General features: G+C 41.5%; 1 protein-coding gene across 1 annotated transcript in view; it reads right to left on the bottom strand.

The window, feature by feature from the left end:
- The window catches only part of LOC311000447 (netrin-G1-like), a gene marked incomplete at its 3' end in the record, with an annotated part of 61661 nt that overhangs the window by 16486 nt on the left and 17258 nt on the right, over positions 1-27917 (bottom strand). Inside the window, exon 2 of the mRNA XM_083991163.1 lies at positions 16059-16702. Coding sequence (XP_083847289.1) covers positions 16059-16702 — 644 coding nt within the window. The remainder of the gene's footprint in view (positions 1-16058; positions 16703-27917) is intronic.

Raw genomic sequence — 27917 nt, 5'->3', positions numbered from 1 at the left:
TAGGAGGCCCAGAGGGCTCACTATTGGTTGAAATTCACACGTCAAAGATCTCCACTCCTGTATGTCACATACATAAATCTCAAATCCTAAACAATGAAAATATCTGCAGGCTTAAATCTCCTTTTAGGTTAATATGAATATCCTTTCCTTAAAAAAGACATACAGGTCTGTATCTGATATTAACTACAACTGGTTATGATGTGATACTGTACATGTACTGGTCTTGATGTCTTGATCTGAGTACATTGTGGCCTGTGAACATGAACCCTACAAATGAATGAATGAATGAATGAATGGATAGTCTAATTTATGTTGATATTTTGGGGCAGACAGCTGCATTGCCCTGTGTCTCCTCTTCTCCCTGCTGCTGAACCTTTGGCTTCTCGTGGCTGCCTGGCTCTGTGTTGACAGGCTCACCGTGTCTAACACAGCTTTTCTTCCTTGTGACAGCTCCTGGCATCTCTGATTCAAGACAAGAGAGGTGCACAGAACTCGTTAAATAAGAACCTCAAAGTCGAGGAGCTTGAACCGACAGGTTATGGAAACTTTCATTTGAGGGGGAACTTTTAAGCTCAACCTTACAGTGACTTTCAAGGAATATAACATTAAAAAAAATCTCAGATTCAATTAAGTCTTGCTCAAGATAAATGATTGTGAATCTGTAAATACATTTTTTTTTGCAGTGTCGTAATCTTTGACACTCCCCAAGGCACTTGTGGAAGAATGAAGAGAGTGAGGCGATTTATTGCAATACCCCTCAGACAAATTCTCAGCCAATAAATTACAGTGGTCTTGATATCAAGCAATATTAATGTTTGAATAGTGAGAAATTATGGTTATGAAACCCATAATGAGTCTAACACTCGAATGAGCAGATAAAAAGAGCGTAATAGAATTAAACTTCTGAAAATGTGATGTCCTGTTAACTGGGGCCATTTGGTAGAGAAATCATTATTCAAAATTTGCATGAAAATAGTGAGAAGAGATTTAAATTTTAAGCCTGTTTATTTTAGCCACTATCTTCTTTCAGCTTTACCTTACAAACCCACCCACAGGTGTTTACACTTATTTGCCTTAATTTGAGCACTCAAGAAAACGTGGGCGTGTACTAGGCCTACTGTACAGATTGTGTTTGATTGACATGTTGCTCACTCTCCAGGTGTGAGGTTGAACAAATCACACAGTTTCCATTTGTGTTGGGGCCTTTGTCGTGGATATAAATGCCACAGGTATGAATAATAAATTCTTGATGGCTGAATTTCATTTGGCTGCTTTAGTTTCAGGGTCTTAGCCTTGTGCTCGCTAAATCACTGTCACACCAAATGCATTATCATAACCTGTTTTTATGTCACTGTTCCTCACTAAGCACCAACCCTTGTAAGTTGTTTGTGCAGTTTATTATGACTCATAGTTTTAGTGACTTCTATAGCAGTCGTATCTGACAACACCAGTCATCTAAGCAAAAGCACGTGAAAGTAAGAAAGCCCTCTGGTGGCCAGAGTGAGTATGACAGGAGTAGACGAAGGGATGTAGTGAGAAAGTGGGAGAGACTGCTGATCTTTTTTAATGATTGAATGAAATTCAACGTTTGTTTTTTTACTCTATAACCTTAACCATTTGGTTATTATTCTAACTAGCTAACTTTTTGTCTGAATGTAACCAAAACCGTTAGTATCACATTGCCACATTATGAAGGGGTTAGTCATTTATTTTTTGGGGAAAGCATTAGGGTTAGAGACTTATTTGTTCAAATATGTGTGTGCAAAACACTAGTCATGCGTCCATCTACAGTACCCATTTCAATGTACATTTTGAATTTGCGCCTCAAAAAACCTGAGTGGAAACGGGAAAAATGCACAGCAACTCTTAAATGCACATCACTTTTTTTGCAGGATGTGGCTGTATTGATACAGATAAATGCACTTCAGTGCTATGGAAATGTATAAACCAACAAGTTATGCACGCAAATAATGATGTGTACCTACAGTACATTCCCATGTATAGGGAGGGCGACAAGGTGCTGGTATTGGCCATCTGGGTGGTTATTGCTATATCAATCAACCATCTCTGAACTGCTCCTAACACGGCCAGGTAAGCAGACATGGGTGTTGTTAAGACTCTTCCAGACCAAGACCATATGTCTGGAATATTAATATTAATATTATATATTATTTCTTTAAAAATCTCTTTTGCCACCTTCTTTTCCTTTCGTTGACCTTTTTGTCCATGTGCTTATGACGTCATGGCACGCGCACCGTCTTCTTTCTCCTACAGCTGACTGTTGTGATGAAAACGCGTACAAATGCGCATTTCCTTTTGCCACATTAATAATACTTTGCTTAGGATTTGCTATACAAATTGGATGGAAACATATAGCTACTGGTATGAAAGTTAAATAATGTAGCTTTACTGGACTAATGTTAAAACGAAAACATGCTTTGATGACCAGATCGTAAACAATCATATTTCAGGTACTTTGAATCCAATTTTAGGAATAAATGTCTTAATGTCTTTAGACCTGTAAAATAACCACACCAGTGCTTGTTTTTCTGCACTTCTACTACTTTTTTGCTTCTATAAATCTGCTGATTGTCCCTGGTGTGTCACATTACTTTTTTTCCCTTTGTGGAGGCAGTGGTGTGATTGACCTAATTGTTTGCACCTGTGACAGGGTATAAATGCTGAGAATCCCACGGGGCCAGGCCACATACTGATGAAAGGCTGCCTGCTAAACTGTTTGTCTGTGGCTTGTTCTGCCACCATGAAGATAAGGGAAACACAGATAGCAACTTGGACAAAATGGTTTCTGAAATGAAAATGCAGCTTCTCCTCAAACCACCGGTAAACGGAAAGGCTCCTTTTCTTTCTTTTTTCCCCATTAGAGATTTGACCCGTGACCACTGCTGTGAATGATAAGAGCGACTGAGCAAACCGGTCTCCCTCGGCCCAATACCTCACCTGTTCCTCACATAAGTTGGCCATGGTCAGGAGCAGTAATGTGCCTCCATGCTGTATAAATACATACTGAGGTTTCCTCAAACTTTCCTTGACGAGACACATGGATAGGCTCACCTATCCTGCACCAGTGATGGCTCTGACAGATATGGAGAGATCAAGGCTGTTGAAGGGGAAACTTTGGCCTTGCTGCGAAAATTTTAGATGAATGTCAATGTGTTACCTGGCCCAAACCAGACTGACCTGACAATGCTGTGCAGGGAGAGGGTTGTATGATTCTTTTTACATGAGGGGATCAGGATGTTGGTCCTGCTTTTGCCCTTCACTGAAACAGTGTGTCTGACATGTGAGGCAATTCTCTTTTCTTCTTTTTAAGATTGATGGTCAGCTTGACTCGAACTACACCAGAAATCTAGGTGTAGCTCACTCTTATCTACATTTCCCTGTGTCTCAAAGATCTTTTTACAGTAATAGACAACCAGCACTCTTGGTTTATAAAGCAGATGCAGACCTCCCAGGTTGTCTGAGCCAGAGTGACTATCAACGACACATCTGGGACAAATTCGTGCTTGCCTTCTTTTAAACATAAGTTTAAACCTTTTTTTTTTTTTTTTAAGTTTGAATTAATTATCTATATATCGTTTTTGTTTTGTGAACAACTGTTTTATTGAAATTATTATTTCACATGACAAGGTCGAACAGTGCAAACATTTTTAACATCCCCCTCCCTCCCTCCTCCCCTCTCGGTCCAGTGCCATACAATCCTACAGGGTGCCTTTATTCTGAACTGAGCAGGCCTGTTATAGCCGAAGCAGCTCTCTTCCATGAGTCCAGTGTTAGACCTTTTGGCTTTGTTCACCCGTGCTGTAGACAGTTCTAACATCACCACATCCTGAAAGTACTGTATTCTAGCCATTTCCTAGCGTGCAGTTTGTGAGGGGGTAGCCAGTGTTGTACTATCAGTTTTTTGGCAGCCGTCGAGCCAGCCAACCAAACCTTGTGTTGTTTCTCATTCAGCCCCAAATGTGAGTCGTCATTGAGCAAAAGGAGAGTCGGCTACAGGCTTACAGTACAGTATCAATCATATTAGATAAAGTCACTGTTGCCTTCCTCCAAAAGCCATAAACCTCTGGGCAATTATCTAAATATATCACTATTATTTTTGTTCTGTTTAATCAGGAAACATGGCTGTGGTTGAAGTCATGTTCTTGTATTTTATTTTATTTTCTTTCAGGGTGCCACAACCAGAAGAAAACCTGCTTGCCCCGGCCTTGCCTTCCAAAAACATTCATGTGGGGAAAACATTCAGTCTTGTGTGATTTCCCTAACTTTGTTTACTCTTTTGGAAAAAGTAAAATATTCATGTATATCAAATTATTAATAATATGACTTCATAATGTGATCTAAAAATAAAGTGTTAATGCAGCCGAAGCCCTGCCCTAAATTTAAAACGGGATGTTTACTGTAGTTTGCAACCTGACACATGGCAAACTCTACAAGACAGGACAAAGACAAAGTTTCCAACTTTAACACCAGTCATTTGAGCAGGGACAAAGCAAATTGAGCACATGTAATGAGTCTGACAACCCTTCTTTACATCGCCTCGTTTTACATTTCAGCTGCGTTGAACTTTTCCATGAGGAGAGGGGAGAGTCACAGAGTCACCTCATTACACCAGGCTGTGTCACCGTGAAATTGAAGAGTCCGATTAGGGTTGTTTTCGTCGCTCTGTGCTGTGGCCAATTTTGTCATTCTTCGGGGTGTAATGTAATACATCTCAAGCAAATTGTTTGCGTCCCCTATCGAAATATAAAACAGCCCCGCCAGGGTTCCCCAAATTGTTGGAGAAATATTAGGAATGGATCACAAGTTAATTCCCCCTGCTCCAATTTTCTGCCGAGGCGAAATGAAATTTGAATTTGCGTGGCTTGGACCACTGCCACTGAAGGCCTGTGATTTGTTTCAATGACAGGGCCTATTATTGAGGTTGTGCATTGATGTAGGCATACAGTATGGTAATGTGTGCCCCCCCTTGTCCCACCTCAGCCCCTCGTGGTGGAGGGCTGACTCATTCATGTGATGTAAGCTGCTGAGACAAGGAGGAAGCTGTGAAGAAATCGGCAATGGGAGGACATATTAATATGGAAATTAGAGTGTGTGTGTGTGTAAGGAATAGAAGAATTTCAAGTGTTGCTTACTACAGGCACTCATGTACAGTATGAAGGTTGAATGTACAAACAAATTAAAAAATCCTGTGTTCAGAAAAGTATTATCATTGTAATGTAATGAGAAGAAAACAGACTTTGCCACTGTGTCATTCAGGTGATGACACACACGCATAAATCTAGATCCAATTTGAACACAAAGCCACAACAACCTTGTCTGTTCCACGACTAGTAAAGCTTGACTGTACAATAGGTTTAGCAAAAAAAAAAAAAAAAAAGGACGTGTCAATGATTTTACTATTCATGGCTGCTGCCCCTCCAGAGAGAGCTTATGTTGATGTGCTTTCCCTGGCACCCATATATTATTTACAAAGAAAGCCTGGGCCATAATGAGCACTAATTAAACGCCGGAGACTGGGAGATGACTGGCAGAAAACATCGCAGCATGTGACAGACATCTGGTGGAAGATAAGTGAGCAGGCGTTGGCAGAGCCGGAGAGAAACCTTACCGTGGTAGCAGAGTAACGCTGGGGGTCGTGTGAACCTGCACTTGAACCTGACTTTCAAACTCTGTCAATCAAGCTGGCTACAGCTGTCATGGTTCACAGGGCACGGGCCTGGTGGATTGGAAGTGTGTGTGTGTGTATGTGTGTGTGTGTTCTGTATGTGAGGCACTGGATAAGAGCCAGGCAGTATGTGTGTCTGTGTGTGTGCAGTTTGTTTTGGCTCGTGTGGTTATGTGAAGGGCAAAACTGCAGTGTAGCCATTTAAAGGGGCAACAAGAAAAATTCCAGCACTAAAAGAACTGAGCACGACTCCGTGTTTACTTTGGCTTTCTTCCATATAAATACATGTCTTCTTAACTAGTCACATTTCCAAGAAGTGCGGGGGGAAAAAAGATGGCCGCTGTAAGACACCCTCCTCTGTGAATAATTCTGTTGGATCTTGGCTGTCATTAGAAATGCTAAAATTAACATTTTCTGTAAGTCTCATCTCACTAAATGACTAAATGGTGGTCTAAAAGCTTTTTCAGAGGCCTCTGGGAAATACAAAATCCTGTTTAAAGCTAAATTGTAAAGCTTTAGTTTAAAAGACATTAGGCTAATACTGCCTTGAAAATCACAACGTGCTTTTTTGAGATGTGAACTCCAGTTTTTCCATATTTTGCGTTACAGTCCACTGTAACTCAACAGGTTGATGCAAAGGCTCTTATAGGAGTATGGAAAAACTTCTTTTTCTTTTTTCTTTAATAATTCAGATCAACAACTACATTTTTGATGATCAAATACTGAACAGGCTTCAACAGTTTGAACACACATGACATGACAGAGCAAATGTCCTAAATGGGAGAGAAACTGCACAGACACTAGAGTTCAAACACTGCAGTTTACCACCTCTGATCAACTCTGGATGCTCCTCTGACTTGTACCCAGGACATCATAACGTTACAGCAGAATAGGCTACGTCATTGACCGTTTTTTTTAAACGTCATAATCAATAATTGGAGCGGTGGATAATGTGATATAACCATAGACTGTAAAAAGAATGGACGTAGCACCCGTGACGTCACCCATTGGTTTGGGGGAGTCTGTTTTGTGCCGCTACTACGGGGGTTTGAGCCGCGCCATGTTGGATTCTACTTGCCATATTTGGAGCGGTGCGGCCGTTGGCCGGCCGAGGGCCCGCCCACTGGCCTCGTAGCAGCGGTCGCCGGACCTGTCACTCAACGGTTCTGCTCCCTAATTGGCCAGAACTTTAAACCTAATAATAGTAAAACGGTAGAGTTTAAAAAAAATTCACCCCCCTCAGAGTGTGTGCGGGGGTAGAAACTATCGATTGAGACCAAAAAAATAAAATGTACCAGGCTGTAAATATATTTTTTTAAGCTGTAAAATCGGCTATTTTAACATGGGGCTCAATTGGAGTTGCTCCCTTCTGGAGCCAGCCCCCAGCGACAGCCGGGGGGATTGCAGCTTTTTGAATGCGGAAGTGAGCTTCACTTCTCAGACCGACAACTGCCCCCTTGGATATAACATAATGTCACGGTGAGAATTAGATTGAAAAAACTCACAGCTGGCGTAGTAGAAAACGCTGTAGTACCTCCTCCAGGCCTGTATGGAGCGTGTGTGGCGCTGTAGCGCTGCCACACATAAACACCAACAACAGAGAAGAAGACAGAAAGCTTCCCGCAGTATTCAAACTCCAGACATTACAAGTGGATTAAATGTTGACTGGGAGTCGTGTCAGTGCAAATGTGACGATCGATGGTGATTTAACGGGCGAGATTCAGCTGCAGTGTCCGAGGGACCGAGTTAGTCAGCCGTTGTTGTTAAGTTACGTCCATAGACTGTAACATAGCTAGGCCTACCTGTAACATGGCTACAGCGGTGTGTCTCGGTACAGGTAGAGCGGTGGGGGGTATGACATCATCGTTTCAGAAAAGATCCGTTTTGGGTGTTTTCGGACCACAGATGTGCAATGCTTCATAAAAGAAAAGTCCAGGTGCTTCAGCTGGCCTTTGGGAGAGACTTCACCCGAAAATGTTCAACCCTTCAACCCAGTGGAAAGTGGACACAATCGCTGCATACAACTCTTCTAAAGGTAAGACTTATTTTTTACTGTATTTTGCCCGCCGTGGCATTGTTTATGACACTTAAAGCTGAGTGGGGTTTTGTCCTGTTTGAATTTTGCTGCATCTGGCTGTGTGGTCTGGTAGCTTCAGTTGTTTCAGTGATGCGCAATGGCTGCGCGCGTGCGTAAAAGAGATGAGAGGCTGTGCGTCTGTGTGCGTCTGTGTGTGAGAGAGAGAACGAGAGAGAGAGTTTTTAGACAACATGAGTTCACTCTGCGGTGCCTATGTGAAAACGTGCTCCTTTGGATGTTTTGCTATAACTACACATGGATTAGCGTGTTGATTGTTGACAGAAAACTGATGTCATCACGTAGCCTGTTTACGTTGTAGCCTACAGTATGTCCAGATGTTGAGTGGCAGAAAGTGACCCCCGCATTCACTGAATGCCCCCCGGTTAGATGTGCTGCATTCTCTGTTCAGCTTGTTTGGACTTGATATGAATTGAAAATGAATGAACGTTGAATGCTATTGAATATGTTATTATTATCATTTAAAACAAATTTAAGTGACGGGTAAAAATAGATTTTGACTGAATTTTTATGACCCCGTCAGTCAAAATGACTGACAACGATAAAGTGCAACCTACAGAAATATGGAAGTAATGTGTTTTCTATAAAGTGTCTTGAGGTTTGATGCACTGCCTCACAGTTGAAGGAGAGATGTGATTAAACTGGTCTGATGAAGCAGATTGAAAGCAGAATGGAAATAATGATTCCTCCATTTCCATTTGTCAATCAGTATTGATTTAGAAGTCTGACATTGTCAATGTCTATTAGAAGGTGCAAGGTTGCATAAAGCTGAGCTTTGACTTGTTTCTGTGGAGTTCTTAGAATTGATCATGAACTTTGGGTTTGGAAAGAATTTGACTGTTGCAACACTGAAAATCAGCAACAAACTTCATCAAGCTACACAACAACGCACGCACACAGTATCTCTTCAGGATAGAAGGATATTCAAACACCATGTTGTCTAAATCAGGGAAATGTCCTGGCATATTACACAGCAGATGATATGGTGCAACATTAATATTATGCTTCTCTTGAATTTGTGTGTGTGTAATGACCACAGGAGAGCACATGCTGTAGATTTCCTCTGGGTTTAGATCTTCTGTGTGTGGTTCAGTGGGGTGTGAAGCCTGTCATATGAATGCACTGTGGAGGAGCTACAAATTTAGACTCCTTTTAAGTGGGAGATGCAGTTGAAGTGTGTGTGAGTGTGTGTATGTGTGTGTGTGTGCACGCTTTCATGAGCTCAGGATTCCCACCGAGAGAGGGAGATACAGAGTTTGTCTGTGGCTCGAGGGAACCACTGGGGAGCATAAAATAAGAGTGAGATGTTTCATACTTCATCTAAAACTATTATTCTTTTGTATCCAAATTGCCTTTTGAATAATTCTCATGTATACCTCAGAGGGAAGGTTCACCGTAAAATGTTTTGAAATTTGCTTTTGTTTTATCGTTTGTCAGCACAGACAGTCAGTGGGGAACGAAACATCTCACACATCATTTCCAAAAGCCTGCAGACATGCTGTCAGTGTTAGATACACCGAAGTCCCCTTTTTGTGTTTACAAAGCAGAATTGCACCGAACAAACAAAATGACAAATGACTAATGACCAAAAGTGACATAATGATTGAAATGTTCCTACAGTATTTGTGACCAACAGTAAGTCACACCTCTTCTCTGCATGCAGTGTTAGACTAAACTCACTATATAGATGTTAAATTGCATAATTCCAGCCTCTGAGCCTAAACATCTGCCTTTGCCGGTAGTAATCCTGCAGCCAGTTGCACCATCTGTTCTTCAATTCAAACTGCCTCATCATAACGTAACATTAGGTGCTACCTGGACAGTTATGACTCACTGAATTAAAACAGGTTGCACGATACAAACTACTTCTTGTGTGAAACCTTGGACGTCATGGGACGCAAGACACATTTCAGAGTGATCTGACAATAAAGTGTAATCTTATCTTATCTTATCTTCTTTAGTACAAAACCTGCCTTATCTTTTTACCTGGTTTAGTTTATTATACTATTTTGTTTGGCCAATAATATACTGTAGCACTGAACAGCCAGTTGGTTTAATATATTGCCTCTGAATTTCATGGTGCACATGAATATACAGTGCTACTTGAAAGTTTGTGAACCCTCCAAACATGGTGCCTGTGATGATGGCCAAATAATTCAATTTTGGACTCATCTGTCCAGATAGTGGACTTCCAGAAGGCCTCTGGTTTGTCCAAGTGATCTCTGGGAAAGTTTTAACAGCTGATTTATTCTTCTTCTGGTGCTTCTTGGTGAAAGTTTTGAAGGCAGTCCAGAGTTGTGGGGGTGCCAAGTGTCCTCCATGTGTAAATGATTTGTCTGACAGATCTTACAAAACCTTTTCTAAGGATGCCTCATTTGATTGGTCTGCTTAATTGATCACCTGAGCACCTACATGTGTTTCATCTGTGTCTATCTACTTGACTTTACAGTACTGTACCAATGCAGCTGGGGTTCACTTACTTTTGCACATGTTTCACATACTCTGCTGGCTACTCACACCGTTCCCTTTAAAATAAATACACGGAATTGATAAACATAAAACTGACTTTTCTTATATAAAATCTGGTGATGATAAACTAAGAGAATCATGATAAAAAATAAACAGAAAAATCTACTCAAGGTGTTCACAAACTTTCAAGCAGCACTGTATATTAATAAAGTCATACTTACATTTACAAATGAAACTGGCAGCTTGTGGTGCAACACAAACTTCCTGCAACAGATGTTTTCTAGCAACTGCCTCACACATTGTAAACTGTTTACTGGATAAAAATCCATTTTGTTTTTAATGGTGCAACACCATTTAGGAAATAAATAGGTTGAAATAAGCCAGCTAGTAGAGAGGACATGAGAGAAGGACTTTACACATAAACAGGTAAATTAATTTTTGATGAGCTGTGGCTGGAAAACATCACAAGACAGACAGGTTATCAATCATAATGAGCGTTTTGACGTGATCTAATGAATTAGGCCTCGGCGTCACACGTGACGCTCACGTGGGTTATACTGTATAGTGTAATGCTAACAATCATTATTGCTGTATAGAAAGACCATAATACAAAGTCTGAGGTCTGTCAAAGTGTCCTTGAACATATCTCTGAACCAGATGAATCAAACAAATGCTAACATGAAATTGAATTTCTCTTGCATGAAAAACTAATGTCCGACACACTTGCATTCACAAGGAGGCTGGGAGATTGAATTCCTTAGACGGTCGCATGTATCCAATATGTAAACCATACAATTCACAAATAAAACAATAGCACATCACTTCCCCACATTGCTTTTCAATGCCTCTGATTCATCCATATACTGTACACACAAACCCATAACAGTGGAGGAGCAGTTGGCCATGAGCAATGTGGTTCAATGTCTTGCTCAAGGACACTTGAAACCACCAACTCTGTGATGAATATCAATCATTTGTATCACTTTTCTGAGAATATCTCATATTTTCTGTTTATTTGTGAATTGATCTACTACTGTTCTTCTGCGTCCTTATTTTTTATATACAGTAGCCTATATTGCACCATTGTTAGTTTTAAGGTTGACACGATGCTTGAACGCTGGGTAAAAGGAGAAGTGAATGAGAAAGAAACAGCGAGGTGAGAAAAGGAAAAAAACAGAAAAGGTTAGAGAAAAATAGAGAATGACATGGGAGATGAGAGAAATAGCACATTAGCACTTATGGATTAGCTGCCTCTCATTCCCAGGCCCTGCTGCGGCCCTGCAGATGTGCAGCTCTGACCGTGCAGCCAGCCAGTAGCGGTCATGTCTTAATTAACAAGCAGACATCTGATCAATAAGTGAGGAACGATGGAGAGGGAGACGTGAAAGGTGGGACAGCCTGCACAGTTCAAGGTTTTTGTTTCCCGTTGATGTGGAATAACATTAGAAATCAATAGCATGGCTAGCCCCACCACACACTCTGACTGTCGACTCAGGAGAGGTGAAAAAAATAACCCCCTCCCCACTCTTCTCCCACCTTTTCTGCCTTTGGCTCAGGCTTCTCTACTCCATCACTTTTCTATCACATGTGATCATTGTATGGGAAGAATTACCACAGTTTCTTTAGTGCAATTCAACCCTCGGCTTTGTAAAATATGGTTGTATAAACTCGTGTTCTGTGACAATTCTTCGATTATTAAAAGAGAGGTCTATTCTGGTTCTTTTATATTGTCTTGTGCAGTATCTGATGTTTCTCTGGGATTTATTTCAGAGTGAAACGTTATTTACTTTTATTGGTGCGCCGGCTTTGTTTTCCGCCCTGCCTCAGGCACTTAAGTTTGGGATTTCTCTCAATGACTTCTAGTCTGCAGCTAATGAGCCTCGTTCACCAAAGATTTCTACACACATAAGTGCAAAGCCCTCGATGAACCCTAATGATGTTGCTGTTTTATTTACATCCACACATTTGTGCACATTCACTTTGTTGGTTTAGGTGACGACATCAACTAAAGATTTTTCCCTTCATCACATTACTGAAATTACCATTGCTTGCTTTTTGAGGGGAGAAGTGCTACTACACCCCTCAAGATATTGCTTCCTATGACATCTTAACTTGGGTATAAGAGGTTTAAGGTGAAACTTTAGGCAAGTAATGCTGAACACTTGGTCAAAGTAAGACCAAGACTGGTTAAACTTCAAAAGTCTGACTCCCTACACTGTTCCTACACGACACATAGACTGCTGCACCACCTTCACATCCAAACTTGTTCTTCCTCACTACACATTGTTCACTCTACTTCCCTCATTTGTCCTGAACAGTGACACTGAAAATAAATTGCGAGGCACAGAATTGTCCACAGAAAAGTTGGAAACTGGGTTATAATGTTGGTAGATTTAAGTTGCTGCAGGTTTTCTCTTATTCAGGTTTTGTATAGGTTTAATTTTTTCTCTGGAGTTTAACTGTTTCATGATAACATTTACATCCACACTGGTTAATTTATTTGTGAGTATAGTTTATATATTATCTCATTATCTAGTTAGTTATTGATCAACCTTGTTTGTTAAATTCAGTAACTTCATTATTTTGAATCATTTCCAAAAATAACTGGAAAGCATTCGCAGATCATTGTGAAAATGTAATTTGACATTTCTGCAGTGTCCCCATATCCATTAAGAGACATTCATGAGCATACCTGGCGTTGTACATATTCGGCTTCAGTCTATCAGTGTTTATGAAGTATTCTGGGTATTCTCAGACAGGATGGCCATTCTGTGATAAGGCTTTCACATTTGGCTGTAGCCAGGGGGCTGCTGGAGCCGGTGGGAACTCCAATCAGTCTCTCCCCACCTACTTCCATCACCCTCTTTCAAGTGAGTTACTGATCCACCTCTGGACAGAAATCGTATGTTTATTTTCTTTTCTTTCTCACTGCAAACTTTTGGTGGAAAATTGAATTTGATGCCCAGGGGCAGGATGGAAAATTGGGCAAAATAGCTTATTTTCCCCCCATCCAACCTTTTGCTACTCTTTCTAATGAATGGCAAAATAAGATATCTGTGGGAGATGCTAGTTGGTGCTGGGTAGCAGGTCTTGCAATTTAGAACTTATCAATTCATGTTTACAGTATGAGTGTGGATACTGGAGGAGTGTGCCTCACTGCAGAACATGTATATCCCCCTGCAAAGGGCTGGAATGGGAATATCACACATCACCATTATGGAAAATGTGTTGTGATCACACATCATGAAATGATGTCAAACTTTTTGTCAGTAACTGCTCATGTTCATGTGTAGATTTGATGATTAAAAAGAGTCCCGGATACCTCTGAAAATGTAACTGATTTAAAGCAGGAACGTTAGCTCACTCAGAAAGAGAAAGAAACCTCACAGATTAAACCATAAATCTACTCATTATTAAACAGGGCAAGGCTAAATTTGGATCCAAAGCCTGGCAATTCTGAATGTCTCCACGTTTCACTGATGTTTCCCTGATGATTACCATTTAATCAGCTGCAAATGCTCTTAATTACAAGATTAGTCTCCTACCAATTACCCAACATGCTAATGGTTCTAATCTGCCATTGAAGTCGACTGAATTCTAATTAGGGACTAACTGTTTCAATCCACCTAGGGCCCATCTGATGGGTCATTACCAGCCTAGTTATCCTCATATAAACCAACTGCAGCAAGCGACACGGGTCCCATTTGGAGAGCAGCTGTAGAGGCTTTACGACCACCGTGTGGGCCATTTCCATGTATCATGAAACAACAATGTTTCCACTCCCTGAAAATTGCAGAGGCATTCTGGCGACTCACTGACAGTATTATAGACCACAACACTGCAAGTGGTGTTAATGACACATGGATATTTTAATCTCAGAGAAAATGTACTTGGACTTGGCTGCAAGTGGCTTTCCTATAAGGTCAGTGTACTTTTATAAAAACAATGGATGAGTGTGTGGCTCATCATGATAAACAGAGAATTCTCAAACAACTCTGCAGTCCCCCATAAACCTTTTTTATTTTCACATGTATTTTTGGATGGTGGTTTTGCTTTTCTGATTTACAATTTCACCATCATTGTTTCCAGTAAATCCAAGGTTGACTGCACCGCTCAGTACCAAATGGCAAACAGACAAGGTTAGTTGGTGAACACTTCAAGAGTGGGTGAACACCAGTCCTTATAGGAGAATCAAAAACAGACTTTAATTCCTCAGATGGACACAGACACGACACCAGAAAAATCATGTTTTATGGAATAAACAGCTGTTTTCTATCTTAGCAAATCTATTGGGCGATAATATGTGAACTCTGCTGCCCCCATGTGACCAGCAAACAAACAAATAAACAAACAAACAAACAGACAAACAAAACACATTATGGAGCTTTAATTAAAATGAAATTATGTCCGTAATACTGTACTTTTAATTGTATTGTATGAGCTCTACTAACATTTCTACTCTGTCTTCACATTATAGTGTGAATTAATTAAAAAAATGCATCGGATTTCTGTTGGTTTTAGCCTACACTGATGCAGATGGGTATGATTTCTAGCTCATCATAAAAAGTGAGTTAATTATAATAAGAAACCATGTGTAACCAATCCATACAAAGTTTTGTAATGATATAGTCCTCAAATGTTACAGTGAAAAGAAAAGATCTGGTATTTAGTTGTTCAGAGAAAAAACCTTTTTCACCCAAAGTCACTTCAGCTCTCGAGAAGAATTTATGTGCTCACTGAGCCACTGATCATGATCTCATATTATGGGATAAAGACATGGCAATAAAAGTGTAGAAAGACGTATTAAAACCACAGCTCACAGGAGGCAATCCCAGCCCTCTGTCATTGTCAGGTTAGTATTGTAATAAGTAATTTAGGATAGAGTTCAGCCTTGGCTCAGGCTGCCCCCTCCACAGCCCAATTCAGACTTATCTTAAAGACGCAATTGCAGGCTTGGTTGGCCACCTATACATTGAGCTTCAAAATAGTTGGACACTAAAGAGATATTGAAGCTCCTGTTCTCTGCATTTTTGAAAATTCAGCAGCTTGTAACAGTGACTACCACTGAGATACTTCCCCCCCCCAGGAAACTTCCTTATCAAAACCGACCTACGGTGGACTTCCTTTCATTCATACGTTTGGCCTGTGGCAGTAACATCTGCTGGTCAGATGATACTGGTGCCACTGGACCAAGAGATATCCATGACGAAGGAAAGTTTAGAAGAAACTTTACACTGTTACACAGAAATGGTTGGTTTATAAAGGGAGTTGCCAACCATATGCCACGGGGAAGCAACAGTCTGCAGGGTTTCATTCCCCCCTCAGTAGGTGATTTCTTCCTCTCTACTTGAAGGAGTGTTAATCAGTGTGCAGCGTCTTTGTTTGGAAAAAAACAACCTGCAGATTGTTGGCTCTTCGAGGCATATGATCGGCCAATCCTGGTTTGCACTGATGCAGTGTGATGATTATAATTCCACTAAAATTCAATCAGTCTGGCCTCATTCAATGTCAGAGACAAGGATCGAAACAGACAAGAACTGTCGCTTCATCACAGAGCTCAAGCTGTTTGAAGAGCTACTGGTGGGGGGTGTTTTGACAAAGGCTGGTTTTAACAGCTCAGCGGTCAGTGACAAAGACTAAAGTGGTCTATTTAAGATAGCGGTGAAACGCCAGCAGTGGGCCGGAGGTTGGCAATTTAAGCAGCTTTGAGTGAATTTGAAACCAGCCACATGATGAGTTTTCTAATGATTATTTTAAGAACTAAATTAGAATCCACAAAAGACACAAACAAATGAAAAGGACACTTACCTGCCCTGCACCTTGATGTCGGAGATGGCGTAGAAATATCTGGACAGGTTGTTGTCATCCACCATGGTGGCGCCAGTGGCTGGCTTCAGCAGCTTAATCCTCAGATCAGTGATGGTGAAGAAGTCTCTCAGGTTCTTGGTGGTATCCAGCTGGCCGTACAGCGAGGCCATGTTGTGTAGTCGCGGCCCGGCAAACAGGGCAAAGCGGTCCATTATCTCAAAACGTACCGTCTTGTCGGGCTTCCACACGTAGCCTCTGGAGTAGTCCTCAGTGCAGATGATGTCCAGCAGGGTGCGCTGGGTCAGATCGCTCACCGTCTTGGGCTCCATGGTGAAGGCGTCCAGGCAGTCGGTGGCGTAGAACTGGTACGGGGTCCAGGTCCGGCCGTAGTCGAGCGACTTCTCCAGAACCATCTGCTCCGGTCGACCGGACTCGAAGGTCAGGACGATGTCGTCGGTCAGCTCAATGGTCTTGTTCCACGACAGCGTGATGTTGACCTGCAGGGGCTTGGGGTACTTCTTCCACGAGGACGACTGCCAGAACGTTGTGGGGTTACGACCTTCAAAGTCGAACATCAACTCAGGAGGATGAGCGAGCTCCTCGGTGGTGGCGTCACATTCATTGTTGCACATATATGGATTTTCCTGTCAAAAAACAAACACACACACACATGTAAGTCCACATTGTAATCAAGGCAAAAAAAAAAAAAGTGTGTGGTTAAACTCCTATATTGTGTCTATAGTTTTTAAAATCACTAAATTTGTTGAATTGTTGAAAAATACAATTCTGTCTTAAAATTGTACTTTAAAAACTGTTATTTAAAGGGACAAGGAGTTTTAGAAAGCGAAGTGTTCTCATACTACATTTACCATGAGCCTCCGCGCGCATGGTGAAATTCTTGGACCGGCGCAAGACGGACGTCTTGCCAAGAATGTTTTCATTCATCATTAATTAAAGTCGGAGGTTCGAAGACGATCAGATACCGTCGTAGTTCCGACCATTAGCGGCGATTCTGCAGCGTTATTCTCATGACCCGCCGGGCATTTCCACCATTAATTAAAATAACAAAATAACGATAGAGACAAAACGATATATTTATTGAAAATGGAGCCATTAACAAGTGTGGGTAACATAGATTCATCCACATTATACAACAGTTAGTTCCGACCGGTCCCAACCGAGCAATTTGATTGGACAACGAGACATTCCATAGTGCTGATATACAGTATAACAGCACTGGGACTTTTCACAGACATAATCACTCCGCTGTTCAGCTGGACAGGAGCTAAGTCAGAGCTACGCTCCCCATACAGGAGCTGCCCCATCTCTCTGCTGCTGCTGCTGCTGCTGCAGTTATAAACGGACCTGAACATTAAAACCTGGACCTGGCCTGGTCCGTCTAATTGGAGATAAAGCTCTACTAAACCCGGCTGGAAAAAAAATCGCCGCGGGGGCAACTACGTTTTGACGGTGATGTGTTTTAGCTGTTGTTAGCCACGTAGCTCAGCTACTTAGCTTCAACTGTGTTTATATTGATTACATAGATGATAAACAAATGTAATACGGTATCGATAACGTCTCTGTATGTCTTCACGCTGGTCCTGTTGCTCCGGTGCTAATCAGACACGGGCTCAGAACCAGAACCAGCACTGGAAGCAGCTCGGTGGAAAAGCTTGTAGCTCGTAGCAAGCTAGTATGAAATGTTTATGTGTTGCCTGGCAACAGCCTTGTCTCCCTTCCAGTTGCGGAACTATTTCTGTTGGCGGAGCTAAATAAATGATTAAATAAACAAACAAATCATAATCTCTTGTAGTTTATTACTGTTCTAAAATGTGCTCGTAGCACTGTTGTATAAAAGCAATATCACACTCGAGGTCGTGCTGTTGTACTGTATATCAGCACGGTGTGATTATCTGCGGCACTCGGCCTGCGGCCTCTTGCCTACGACCGAATCACAGCCGTGCTGATATACAGTACAACAGCACTCCCTCTCGTGTGATATTGCTTAATTAATGTGAGACTTTTTGTATAACCAAATACAAATTCCTCGTTGTCCCTTTAAATTGTTGACATTTGCAGACACTGATTCATATCATGATAGCATTGCAAAAATACATTGTTGTTGAACTTGTTTCTTTGTCAAACCATCAAAGACAAATTATATTTCCTTCATTTCCCTTGATATAATAATGATAAGTGATATCACCACAAATCCTTTATTCTACTATCCATTTACTATTGTCATGTACAGATGAAGTTGTCACTTGTGGAATTCTATAAAATGTGTAAAGTCTGCGTAGATTGTAATTTATATGCAATGGCAGAAATGGCATTATCTCTCTCTGAGAATAAAAATAATAAAAGCTACACATATAGTAATGTATTTGAGAGCCAGGTTATTAAATCAGTCTTTCACACATTTGCCAAAAAATATGTGAGGGCATGATTTTAATTGATTTTTATGTTAAACTGTTTGAGTTTTATGTCAACTCAGAGAAGCTCAGTTTCCCTGCTAACGGAGGAGTATACTGTACATAACTCCACAACAATTTGATCCAAGTGATGGTGGTCAAGGCCCCCACTGAACATCTGTGAACTCATCACTTTACCTTTTTGTGCAGGGAGAATTTTTAACAATGACACCGACAATAGATTAAAGCATTGGTTCCCAACCTTTTTTGGCTCGTGACCCCATTTTGACATCACAAATTTCTGGATCACATGCAGTCACGTGATCACGGCCGTCAATCAAGATGCGCCAGGTAAGATATTTTTATATGCTGCATTTTATTTGAACTCGATTTATATTCAAGAAAGTGAAAGTATAGAATACAGTTGGTGTTTTGAATCATACTTTTAAAAGGAATAATAATTAGTTAAAAAAAATATTTAACTTAAAAATATATAACCCTAACACTGGATTAAAGACACAAAAAACAAAACAACAACACGGTGGATAAGCCCTTGGAGAAGTTTAGCAAATTAAATCTCACAAAGAAAGTTAAATATTCAGTTTTGCATAAAATAGTCAGAGGAGAAACACACTTGTTAGTGAAGCAGCTCGTGTAAGAGTCCAACTCTCACATTTCCAAACCCTAAAAAATCTCTCAGGTTGGCTGTTGGTTTGCTCTGCCTTGAAGAGATATTTACTCCTCCACTGTCTTGTCGGCTTTCCATCCTATCATGATTCTACCGCCGTACTCAATAGGATTTCTTTCTTTTCTTTCACACTCAGGCCAAGGTGTATTTTTATAATTTGCGCAAGCAATGTTGACCCTCGAGCTGCAGGAGACGGTGACCCTCTCATTAAGATGACACTGTGGATCCCATATTCTCGTTCAGTGCCATTCCTGCCTACACTGCCACCCAAATTGCCAGTGTAATTGATATTCCTGTGTGGTATTTCAGCTGAGATGGGAATGGAATCCCGATGAGTGTTTCTTATGAAACACGCAAAGGGACATGCATTTTTCATGGGCCTCTGTCTGCTCCGTACCATAGACATCCACTGAGTCTGGATGTGTGTGTGTGAGATCATGTTGGTGGGGAGAAAGAGGAGCTCTTGATGTGTTTGTGTTTGTTTGTGAGAGGGGAGAGGAGTAGAGAGCTAAGACTGAGTTTGCCTGTGTGCATGCAGTATGTATCTGTGTGTGTGTGTGTGTGTATTTGCGTGTGTCTGAGTGAATAGAAAAGAGGAAGAGTGAGAGGGAGAGAGAGAGAGAGAGCTGAAACAGAGCCAGAGAGCACAAGACACACTCCAATTGACATTCCTCTCACCTCTGCTCCAGGAACAATGAGGTTAAGTGCTGATGAGATTCAGATCAACTGTAAAGCGGTTCGATAATCAGCAATCATCCGACACTCTACACGCAAAATTATCTAAAGGTGAGAACAGTGCTATCTGCAACATTACCCGCTTATCTCTTTCAGTATTGCAGTGCATTCAACCCAGACTGCCACTTTGCCGAGAGAAGATCACTGGCAGGAATACTGATAAGCAGACGCCATTAAATTTTATTTGAAAAGACCAATGGCTGCTTTTTGTCTTTGAGTAAGGACCCCTAAATTTTACTCACACAAGGAAACATTTTATTTGATGCTTTATCTTCCTCACAGGAAGATGTATGACTCCCCCATTTTCAGATACAGATCTCCGCAGTCCATTTTATTTCCTGTGGGACTGTGATATGCTATCAGCAAACCTGCTCCTCAGCTGAAAGCGATAACTATGCGACGTGGTAGAACATGACTGAGGGATTGTGGGTCACTAGGCCTGACTAAAAGAAGCGTTGCATTATCCAATTAGAAGGGTAATAAGGGTTATGCTGCTAGTGGGAGGGAGGGAGAGAGAATGTAAATTATGTAGATCTTTTTTTGCTATGTTTTTTTTAAATATATAATAATCTTGGTTGCAATACTCTCCTCCGACGCCCATGCACACCCACACACATGCGGAGCCAACATGAAGCTTGAAAGGCCACACTGCAGCCTGAAAACAGAAACACAGGGAGGGAGAAAGAGAGAGATGTGAAAGACGGAGTTACGGGGTAATCAGGAGGACGGTGGCTGCCTGAGTATTGGCCACGGGGACAATACATTGTAGTTGTGTCAACTGTTTACCAATGATGTGTGCCGAGGCTCGTTATATTCCCTTCTTGTGCTGGAGCAGCCTTGGAGGTCTGCTCGGAGCTCAGACCTTGACAGTACATGGAGATAGCGGGAGGGCGGGAGTGGAGACACAGACAGACATTAAGAGATAGCGATTTCCCTGTTGTCATTCAAGAGCATGAATTTTCACTTCTATTTGTTTCATTTGTTTTCACGGTGAGGTTCAGCGGAGCAGTGGGGTGGCTGCCTCTGCATCTTCCAAAACGGGAGCCTTATTCACAGACAATATGAAGAACTCAGACCGCAGCATCCGTGGCTAATGAGAAAAACGATTTCCCAGCTGAACAGTGAGAAGCAGAGTAAATAGAAGCTTTAAAGAGAGAGAGAGAGAAATTTGCTTCATCCCGCCAGCAGAAGAAGTGTTCAGAGACCGGTGGAAAAGCAGTCATAAATTCAATCCATAATCATTCTCTCGCTGCCTATACCGCGACTTCAGGCCTTCAGGGAACTGATCATTCTAACCAAGGAGCCCGTTCGCATACGGGAGCTGGCCGGCTGACCCCTCCTGTCGTTAATAACACTCAATAATGCGAAGGCACTTTTCCAATCGAACAATAAGTGACATGCACGGTATTTACTCTCTCGCAGTGAACCCCAACCATATGGAGAGCTTTCACACAGCCCAGTGAAGGTGAAATGATAGAGAAAGGTCGGGACCTTTCATCGGATTTCCTGCGGTGGTTATTTAACAACAAAAACAGTGCCTTATGAAGATCAATACCCTCTGTGGTCATTTAAGACCCAGGGCTTCAGCGCTATGCCGGAGGGAAGCTATTGAAAAACAATAAGCCCTCTCAGCTTGATCCTTTACCTGTGATCATGGCTGTGGGAGAGGCAGACAGACAGCAGAGAATTAGAGAGCGACAAGAGTTTCGTACCAAAATGAGATATCGACCATCTGAAAAATGTAACCTGTCCTAAGAAATAGTATTGCCACCATAAAATATTAGTTATTAGTAGGTTATTGTAATGTCACATCAGAGTAAAGTGTACGTGTTGATTGTAAGAATGAAACTAAATGTTACTTTTTACTTTGTTTCTAGAAATGCTGGGATGGAAGCAGCTTGATCATATACATACTGTTATATGCACACATTGTTATCATTAATGCCTGCACAATATCATGTTACATAACTACTACAATCACCCAATTGTGTATATGATGTCATCCTTTATCATGCTACTGTATTCAGTTGTGTATCTGATGTGTTGCGTATGTTCATCCATGAATTATGTGAATAATGTTAAATATTAAAGGGTCGCACATACTATTTTAGATACGCTTGCAATAATATATTACATGATGTCATGGTGACGGCGAGAGGTTCACCTCAGCCTCTGGCATGGACCCAGAGACCCAGAGACTGAATGATGTGGATGTTTGCCAGGCATTAATGATCTAACAATTACGGGTTGCATTGTGGGAATTGGGGGATTCACTGTGTATTGAGAGCTTGACTCATACAAGGGGCAGGAAATGCTCTGCTGCTCTTAAAAAAACATGTCCTGTTATATATTTCCTGTGTTTTTCTATCAGAATACAGGAAACCTTTAAGAAAAGATGATACTTAAAGCAGATATCAGTGGAATGTTTTTGTTAATACAAGTCCTAAATAGTCCTATTTTCCGTCAGCAATCACTTACATGAAGTATTTCAGCCTAAACACGAGTCTCTCCGTCACTCTGCTCTGCTGTAACCCGAGGAGAAAATTTTCCTTGTGGGATACAAGTGTTATCCAATGAGGAGAGAGAACGGCATGAAGGGCTGTGTGTGCAGCCAAGGGATGCGCGTGAATGTGGTGACGTAGCACGAGGACCAATTGATGCCTGACAAGGGCGGGGGCTGCTAACTCATGGTGCGTTCAAAGAAACTCGTACTTTGTGTTTTTCCTTCCTGTGAAGTCATACCAGTTCGATCTGGTACGAGTTCACGGGTCGGAAGTTACGAGTGGCCGTTATAGGGAACTTTCACAGACAACAGGATGGTAAAAACACGAGCTACGGGTTACCTGGAACGCTACCAAGTCGTAGTTGTGACTTGAAGCTGTAACTTACGGTTTCAAAAGCCTGCCTTGAACGCAGCATTAGCCGAAACGGCCGTGAAGCTGATATCTGCTTTAAATAACAAACTTGTAAAATAAGACGTTGTTTGTTATCCTGCTCCTATATTTAGCACCTCTCCGGTATTCATATGCTGCTGTAATATTTAATCCCCCTCCCAGGGATCAAAGGTGTTGTGTAGCCTACACTGCTTTAAGTGCGTCACCTTTTTAATAACCTTTATTCACCACCACACAAAGTCTATTTTACTTATACGTTGAACGGAGCCATGTCTTCCAAATTCAATTCCACACCTTGCAGTACATTACAGCACATAACCGGTAGTACAGTGCTGTGAGGGCGACTAATGGCCCACCTCTTACTGCTATGACTGACATCTTTGCCACCATGGTTGCTGTGTAACCAAGCCCTGCTGGTTTCTATCAGTGCTATATGATCAGTCCAAGGGCAGTGGCTTAGCGCGCGAGGCCTCAGCAGCAAGTCTGCGGCTAGTCACAGCTAATGATGTCCCAATCTCTGCAGCCTATAAGGTCAATCCAATATCAGGGTGTCACACACAGTAGGAGAGCAAGAGAACAAGGGAGACAGAGACAGTGAGAGACTTGAGCAGGTAATGTGAATCCAAATGTCATTCACTGAAATATAAAGCACCTCTTCAACTCTTTAACCATGGAGGCTAGGTGGGTTTTAAAAAAAAATGTAAATTCGTGGTTGTATTCAGTAGTTTATGGGGATCAATGATCCATGACAGAACATACAACACATAGACACCGTATCTGCTACCACAACAGCTAAATCAATAAAATCTTTTAAAAGTTGCTACAAAAATGCACAATTGATATTTTTTCTCCAAACTCCCACTTAGAAAATATCAAAAAAAAATGCACACATTGTGCAAAAACTCAGGCAAACACTATACACCCACCCACCCACACACACACACACACACACACAAACACAAACAGGCACATGATGATGCGAGGCAGATGTTTAAATGAGTGACATATGGCCTATGAGACTGACAAAGCGCAACCTCCTGTTGATGTGCCTTTTGACATGAGAGGTGGCTTGGCAGATAAATTCTTGGGCCAGTGACAGCTGCCGTTGAAGGATGGGTGCAGGCAATCCAAGCAATCAGTTTAGCTGACGGATCCCTGGACTTGTAGCTGCAGATCACAGACTGAACTCACTCCACTTCCCAACTCCAGCCATCCCCTTTTAATTCAAGCTTATTATCGTTTCTCATTATGTAAATAGAAAAATCTGCTCGCAATTACGTTTCCTACAAAACATATTTGCTGTTGTAGTTCAGCTGTATATGAATGCTGTTTCTAGGAGCTCTGTGACAGCTCTGCTTAGTGCATTCTTAGTAAATTAATTTGGCTTTGACTTTGCTTGAGTGATGACCCTTTCTTCAGGGAGAAGAAGAAATATTATGCTATCAATTACCAAACAGGCCTGGGGGTAATTTATTGTGTTTATTTGTGGGTATAAAAAAGAGACCCACAGCATATAAAGGCGTCATTCAGTGCCCTGATACTGACAGGGTCTAATAATGATATTTATATTGTCAGTTAAAGTCGCAGGAATTATACTGCATCAAATTATTGCACAGTAAAATAATGACTCATTTAAGTTAGTTTCATTTTTTTTTCATAGTCTCTTTCCAACCTTGCACCTATAGCACAATAGCCTGTATGAGAAATAATGGTGGCACATTTCCAAAGCAGATTGTTGATAATAACGAAGATTGAAGATGATAACACCTGTTTCTTTATCCTCTGTTACTCTCTAAGCTGGTAAAACAACAACAACTTTATAGGAAAATGTTATATTGCATCAAAATACAAAATACTATTCTGTAAACATTATAAAATGATAAATATGATTGAAGGATAATCCTAGCTGTACCTTATTTTTGGTCATTTCAACACTGTCCACTTTAAGTAATTGTTTAGATCTACGAAAACACTGTTGGTACAACAAAGGTGGAGCTGTAGATGTGAATGTTTACAGACTGTCTGGCTAATTTGTTGTTTGTAAGTTTGTTCAATCTCTCGGTTACACGATCATCTTGGATGTTGTTATAGTTTTTCACTGTATTCCTCAATCTTAGCAATCAATTCATCAAATCAAAGTGCATCATTGTTATTACCCCTAATGTTTACCATTTAAGATGAAACTACAGTGTAATATAACATAGTCTGTGACCTGTGTGTACTTTGCTGGTTTAGTGCTGAGCCCTCAGTAACTGCGTCATCACCACAAAGCCTCTGTGGCGGTGGGAGGAGTCTCTCCCACTGGACCTGAGGTGTTGCTGGATTAATCAGCCCATGATCCTGCTTGGCCTTACACCTCGTAACCTTTCCGCATCACACCTGCAGACCTGTCACTGGCCCAAAACCCCTCTATCACACCTCCGGATGTCCATCCTCATTCACGTGGTGCACCAGAGGAGGAGAAAATTGACAAATGACAGCTTGGTGATTCTGCTCGGCTGTGATTCAGTGTTCAGGGAGTTGATCCAGGACAACAAAAAATGATGATGATTTGAGCTGAAGCACTACTTGACAAAATCACACAATGCCCATCGGAGACCGCAATAAATTCTCAACTTCCATCAGTGGGAAAGGCGAGCTCTCTCGTGCTCTGTGCTCGCTACAGTACCTTGATATAACTGAAGATGATACGTTTGTGGTGATACACAGAAGACGGGCCAAAATGGATGATATCAAAGTAGATCTAGGTTGGCTTTTCAGAGGAGGGGATGCTCAAGTGTATAGTGAACACTCAGGCTGGGTGTTGATCCTTTCAGGGCTTGGTATAAACCCTGACGGAAGAGACAGCTGAGATGAGCCATGGTGAGATATTGGGAGAGTCAGAGCTTTGGCAGAAACTCAATAGAGCTTTAATGACCTGCAGTCAGGGCCAGAAGTGGCTCACAACAGAGCCAGGCTTTTCATCCCCCTGACCTTCAGAGAGATGAAGGACACGAGGATTGCACATCTGACCTGTGAGTGCTCCATCATATCATATCTGAGGTTGGAGGGTTAGGAGTGTCAAAGACCTGACAGCAGATAATGGCAATTCAATATCGTGCAAGTCCAAGAAACGCCATCATATACAATATCTTGATAGCCTTAAATGGTCAGAACATGTGGGCACTAGCCTCAGAATTATTGACATCCATGCATTTTAAAAGGCCATTACTGTAGTTATGGATGTTGTAAGTCATGTACTGCAAATCACATACACTTAACATCGCTTCTGAATTTACAGCAGTGCATGCTCCTGTGTGTTTTCTATCATGCCAGACAACAACTGTATATTTTTAAACTTAATTAGCCCAACCCTGCTGAGTTAATCCACTGGTCAGTGCGGGGTACCAGGAAGGGTAAGGGGTCTTGAGGTGATTTAAAGGGATACTTCACCCAAAATCGATAGTTCACCAATTTTCTACTCACCGTCATGCCAAGGAAGGGTTTGGAGAACTTTCAGAGTTATCAAAACACTTTTGGAGTTCCAGGGGGGGGTCCGGCTGGCAACGGATTGTCATATAATGGTGGTGGATGCTCATTTTCGAATTGCAGCTTCAGGACACTTGGGGTCAGTACGGACGAGCAGTATGGCGGTATCTGGATGTTTCATAGTGTGTGTTTTGGACGACTCAAAAGTGAACTCTATCCGCTGCCATTATATGAAAACCCGTTGCCAGCCGGACCCCCCCTGGAACTCCTAAAGCGTTTTGATGACTCCTAAAGTTCTCCAAACCCTTCCTTGGCATGACCGTGAGTAGAAAATGTAATTGTCTATTTTGGGTGAAGTATCCCTTTAAAGAACAAAGAGTAAAAATATAAGCTCTCCTACACAAGGTTCTTTATTATTTTCTCACTTTATTTTTCTTTCTACATTTCAAAGCTTCAGCCCCTCATTTATATAAGTTGAAATAATCAGAAAAAGGCAGAAAAACAGGGTCGATCTGCTCACACAGGCCGTAACCTGCGAAGATGTTTCATAATGAAATATTTCTCAGTTCTGGAGGTGTTTTTTTATCAAAAGTTAATTCAGTACAGACTTTTCAAGTCAATCTGCCCTCCATCAGTTTAGTATTGCACTTTTGTGTCTACTATAGGTCAAACTTTGATCCGGTGGAGATAGAGATAAATAGATTTATATTGTAGGTCTGGGTCTTGTCGACTTTACAGAGACACTTTTGTGTCCCTTTAAACTACATGAAAATATTAATACTCATACTTATATAGTAACATGTGATTTATATTGTAGATCAATTTCTCCTGATTGTGGATTAACTATTTATTTAAAATATCCATGTTGTGTTTAGATGATAAACACTGTACATAATACTTACACTGCAAGCTGAGTCAGCACTGTACAGTAACTGATTACTGTAGGTTGGCAGAGGGGCAACTTGTACAGAAAGAAGCACAGACCAAATCACAGCATAATCTACGACTGTGGTGAATGCATTTTTAAAAAATGTTAGTGAAATGTATTCATGAGTTGTAGTTAAGGAGGTAAAACTTCTAAAATACACCAGTATCTTGCTTTTAAGTGTCATGTAGGAGGCTGCACGCAGCAAACAAAATGAAAACATTTGCATCAGGTGGAGAAGTGAACAGCACATCAGACGGTGCAGGGGTGACGGCTGTAACTCGCTATTGGCACAGATGTCTGATCAAAACAAAAACACAAACTTCTCCCGGCGCTCATGTTTCGATTTGCCACATGCCAAGAACTCCGCCCTTTGGAATGCAGCCCTTGCCAAAGCAGTCCCTTTGAGGACGGCAGCACAGCCAGTCTGGCCTTTTGAAGTACGCTGCTTGGCAAATCAAACGCGCCACGATCCACGGACGCAGCCTTGATTGGGATTCATGGGGCGTCGGCAGAAGAGGGGAAACGTACTCCACATTAATTAACACCTGGCCTCATTATCTGTCCCATGTGGCAGAATCCCACTGGGGTAAATTTAACACCACCTTATTATCATGGGGGATGGTGACAGTGGTGGTGGTGGGGGTGCTTTTATGCGTGCGTGTGTGTATTTGGTTTAGTGAGTGAAACTGTATAGAGAACTGCATCAAAGTGATTTGAGAATGTGTATTTGTTGTT

Source organism: Trachurus trachurus, assembly GCF_905171665.1.
Source record: "Trachurus trachurus genome assembly, chromosome: 17".
Lineage (NCBI taxonomy): Eukaryota > Metazoa > Chordata > Actinopteri > Carangiformes > Carangidae > Trachurus > Trachurus trachurus.
The sequence above is the reverse complement of the archived record's forward strand: the minus strand, read 5'-3'. Positions and strand labels throughout refer to the sequence as shown.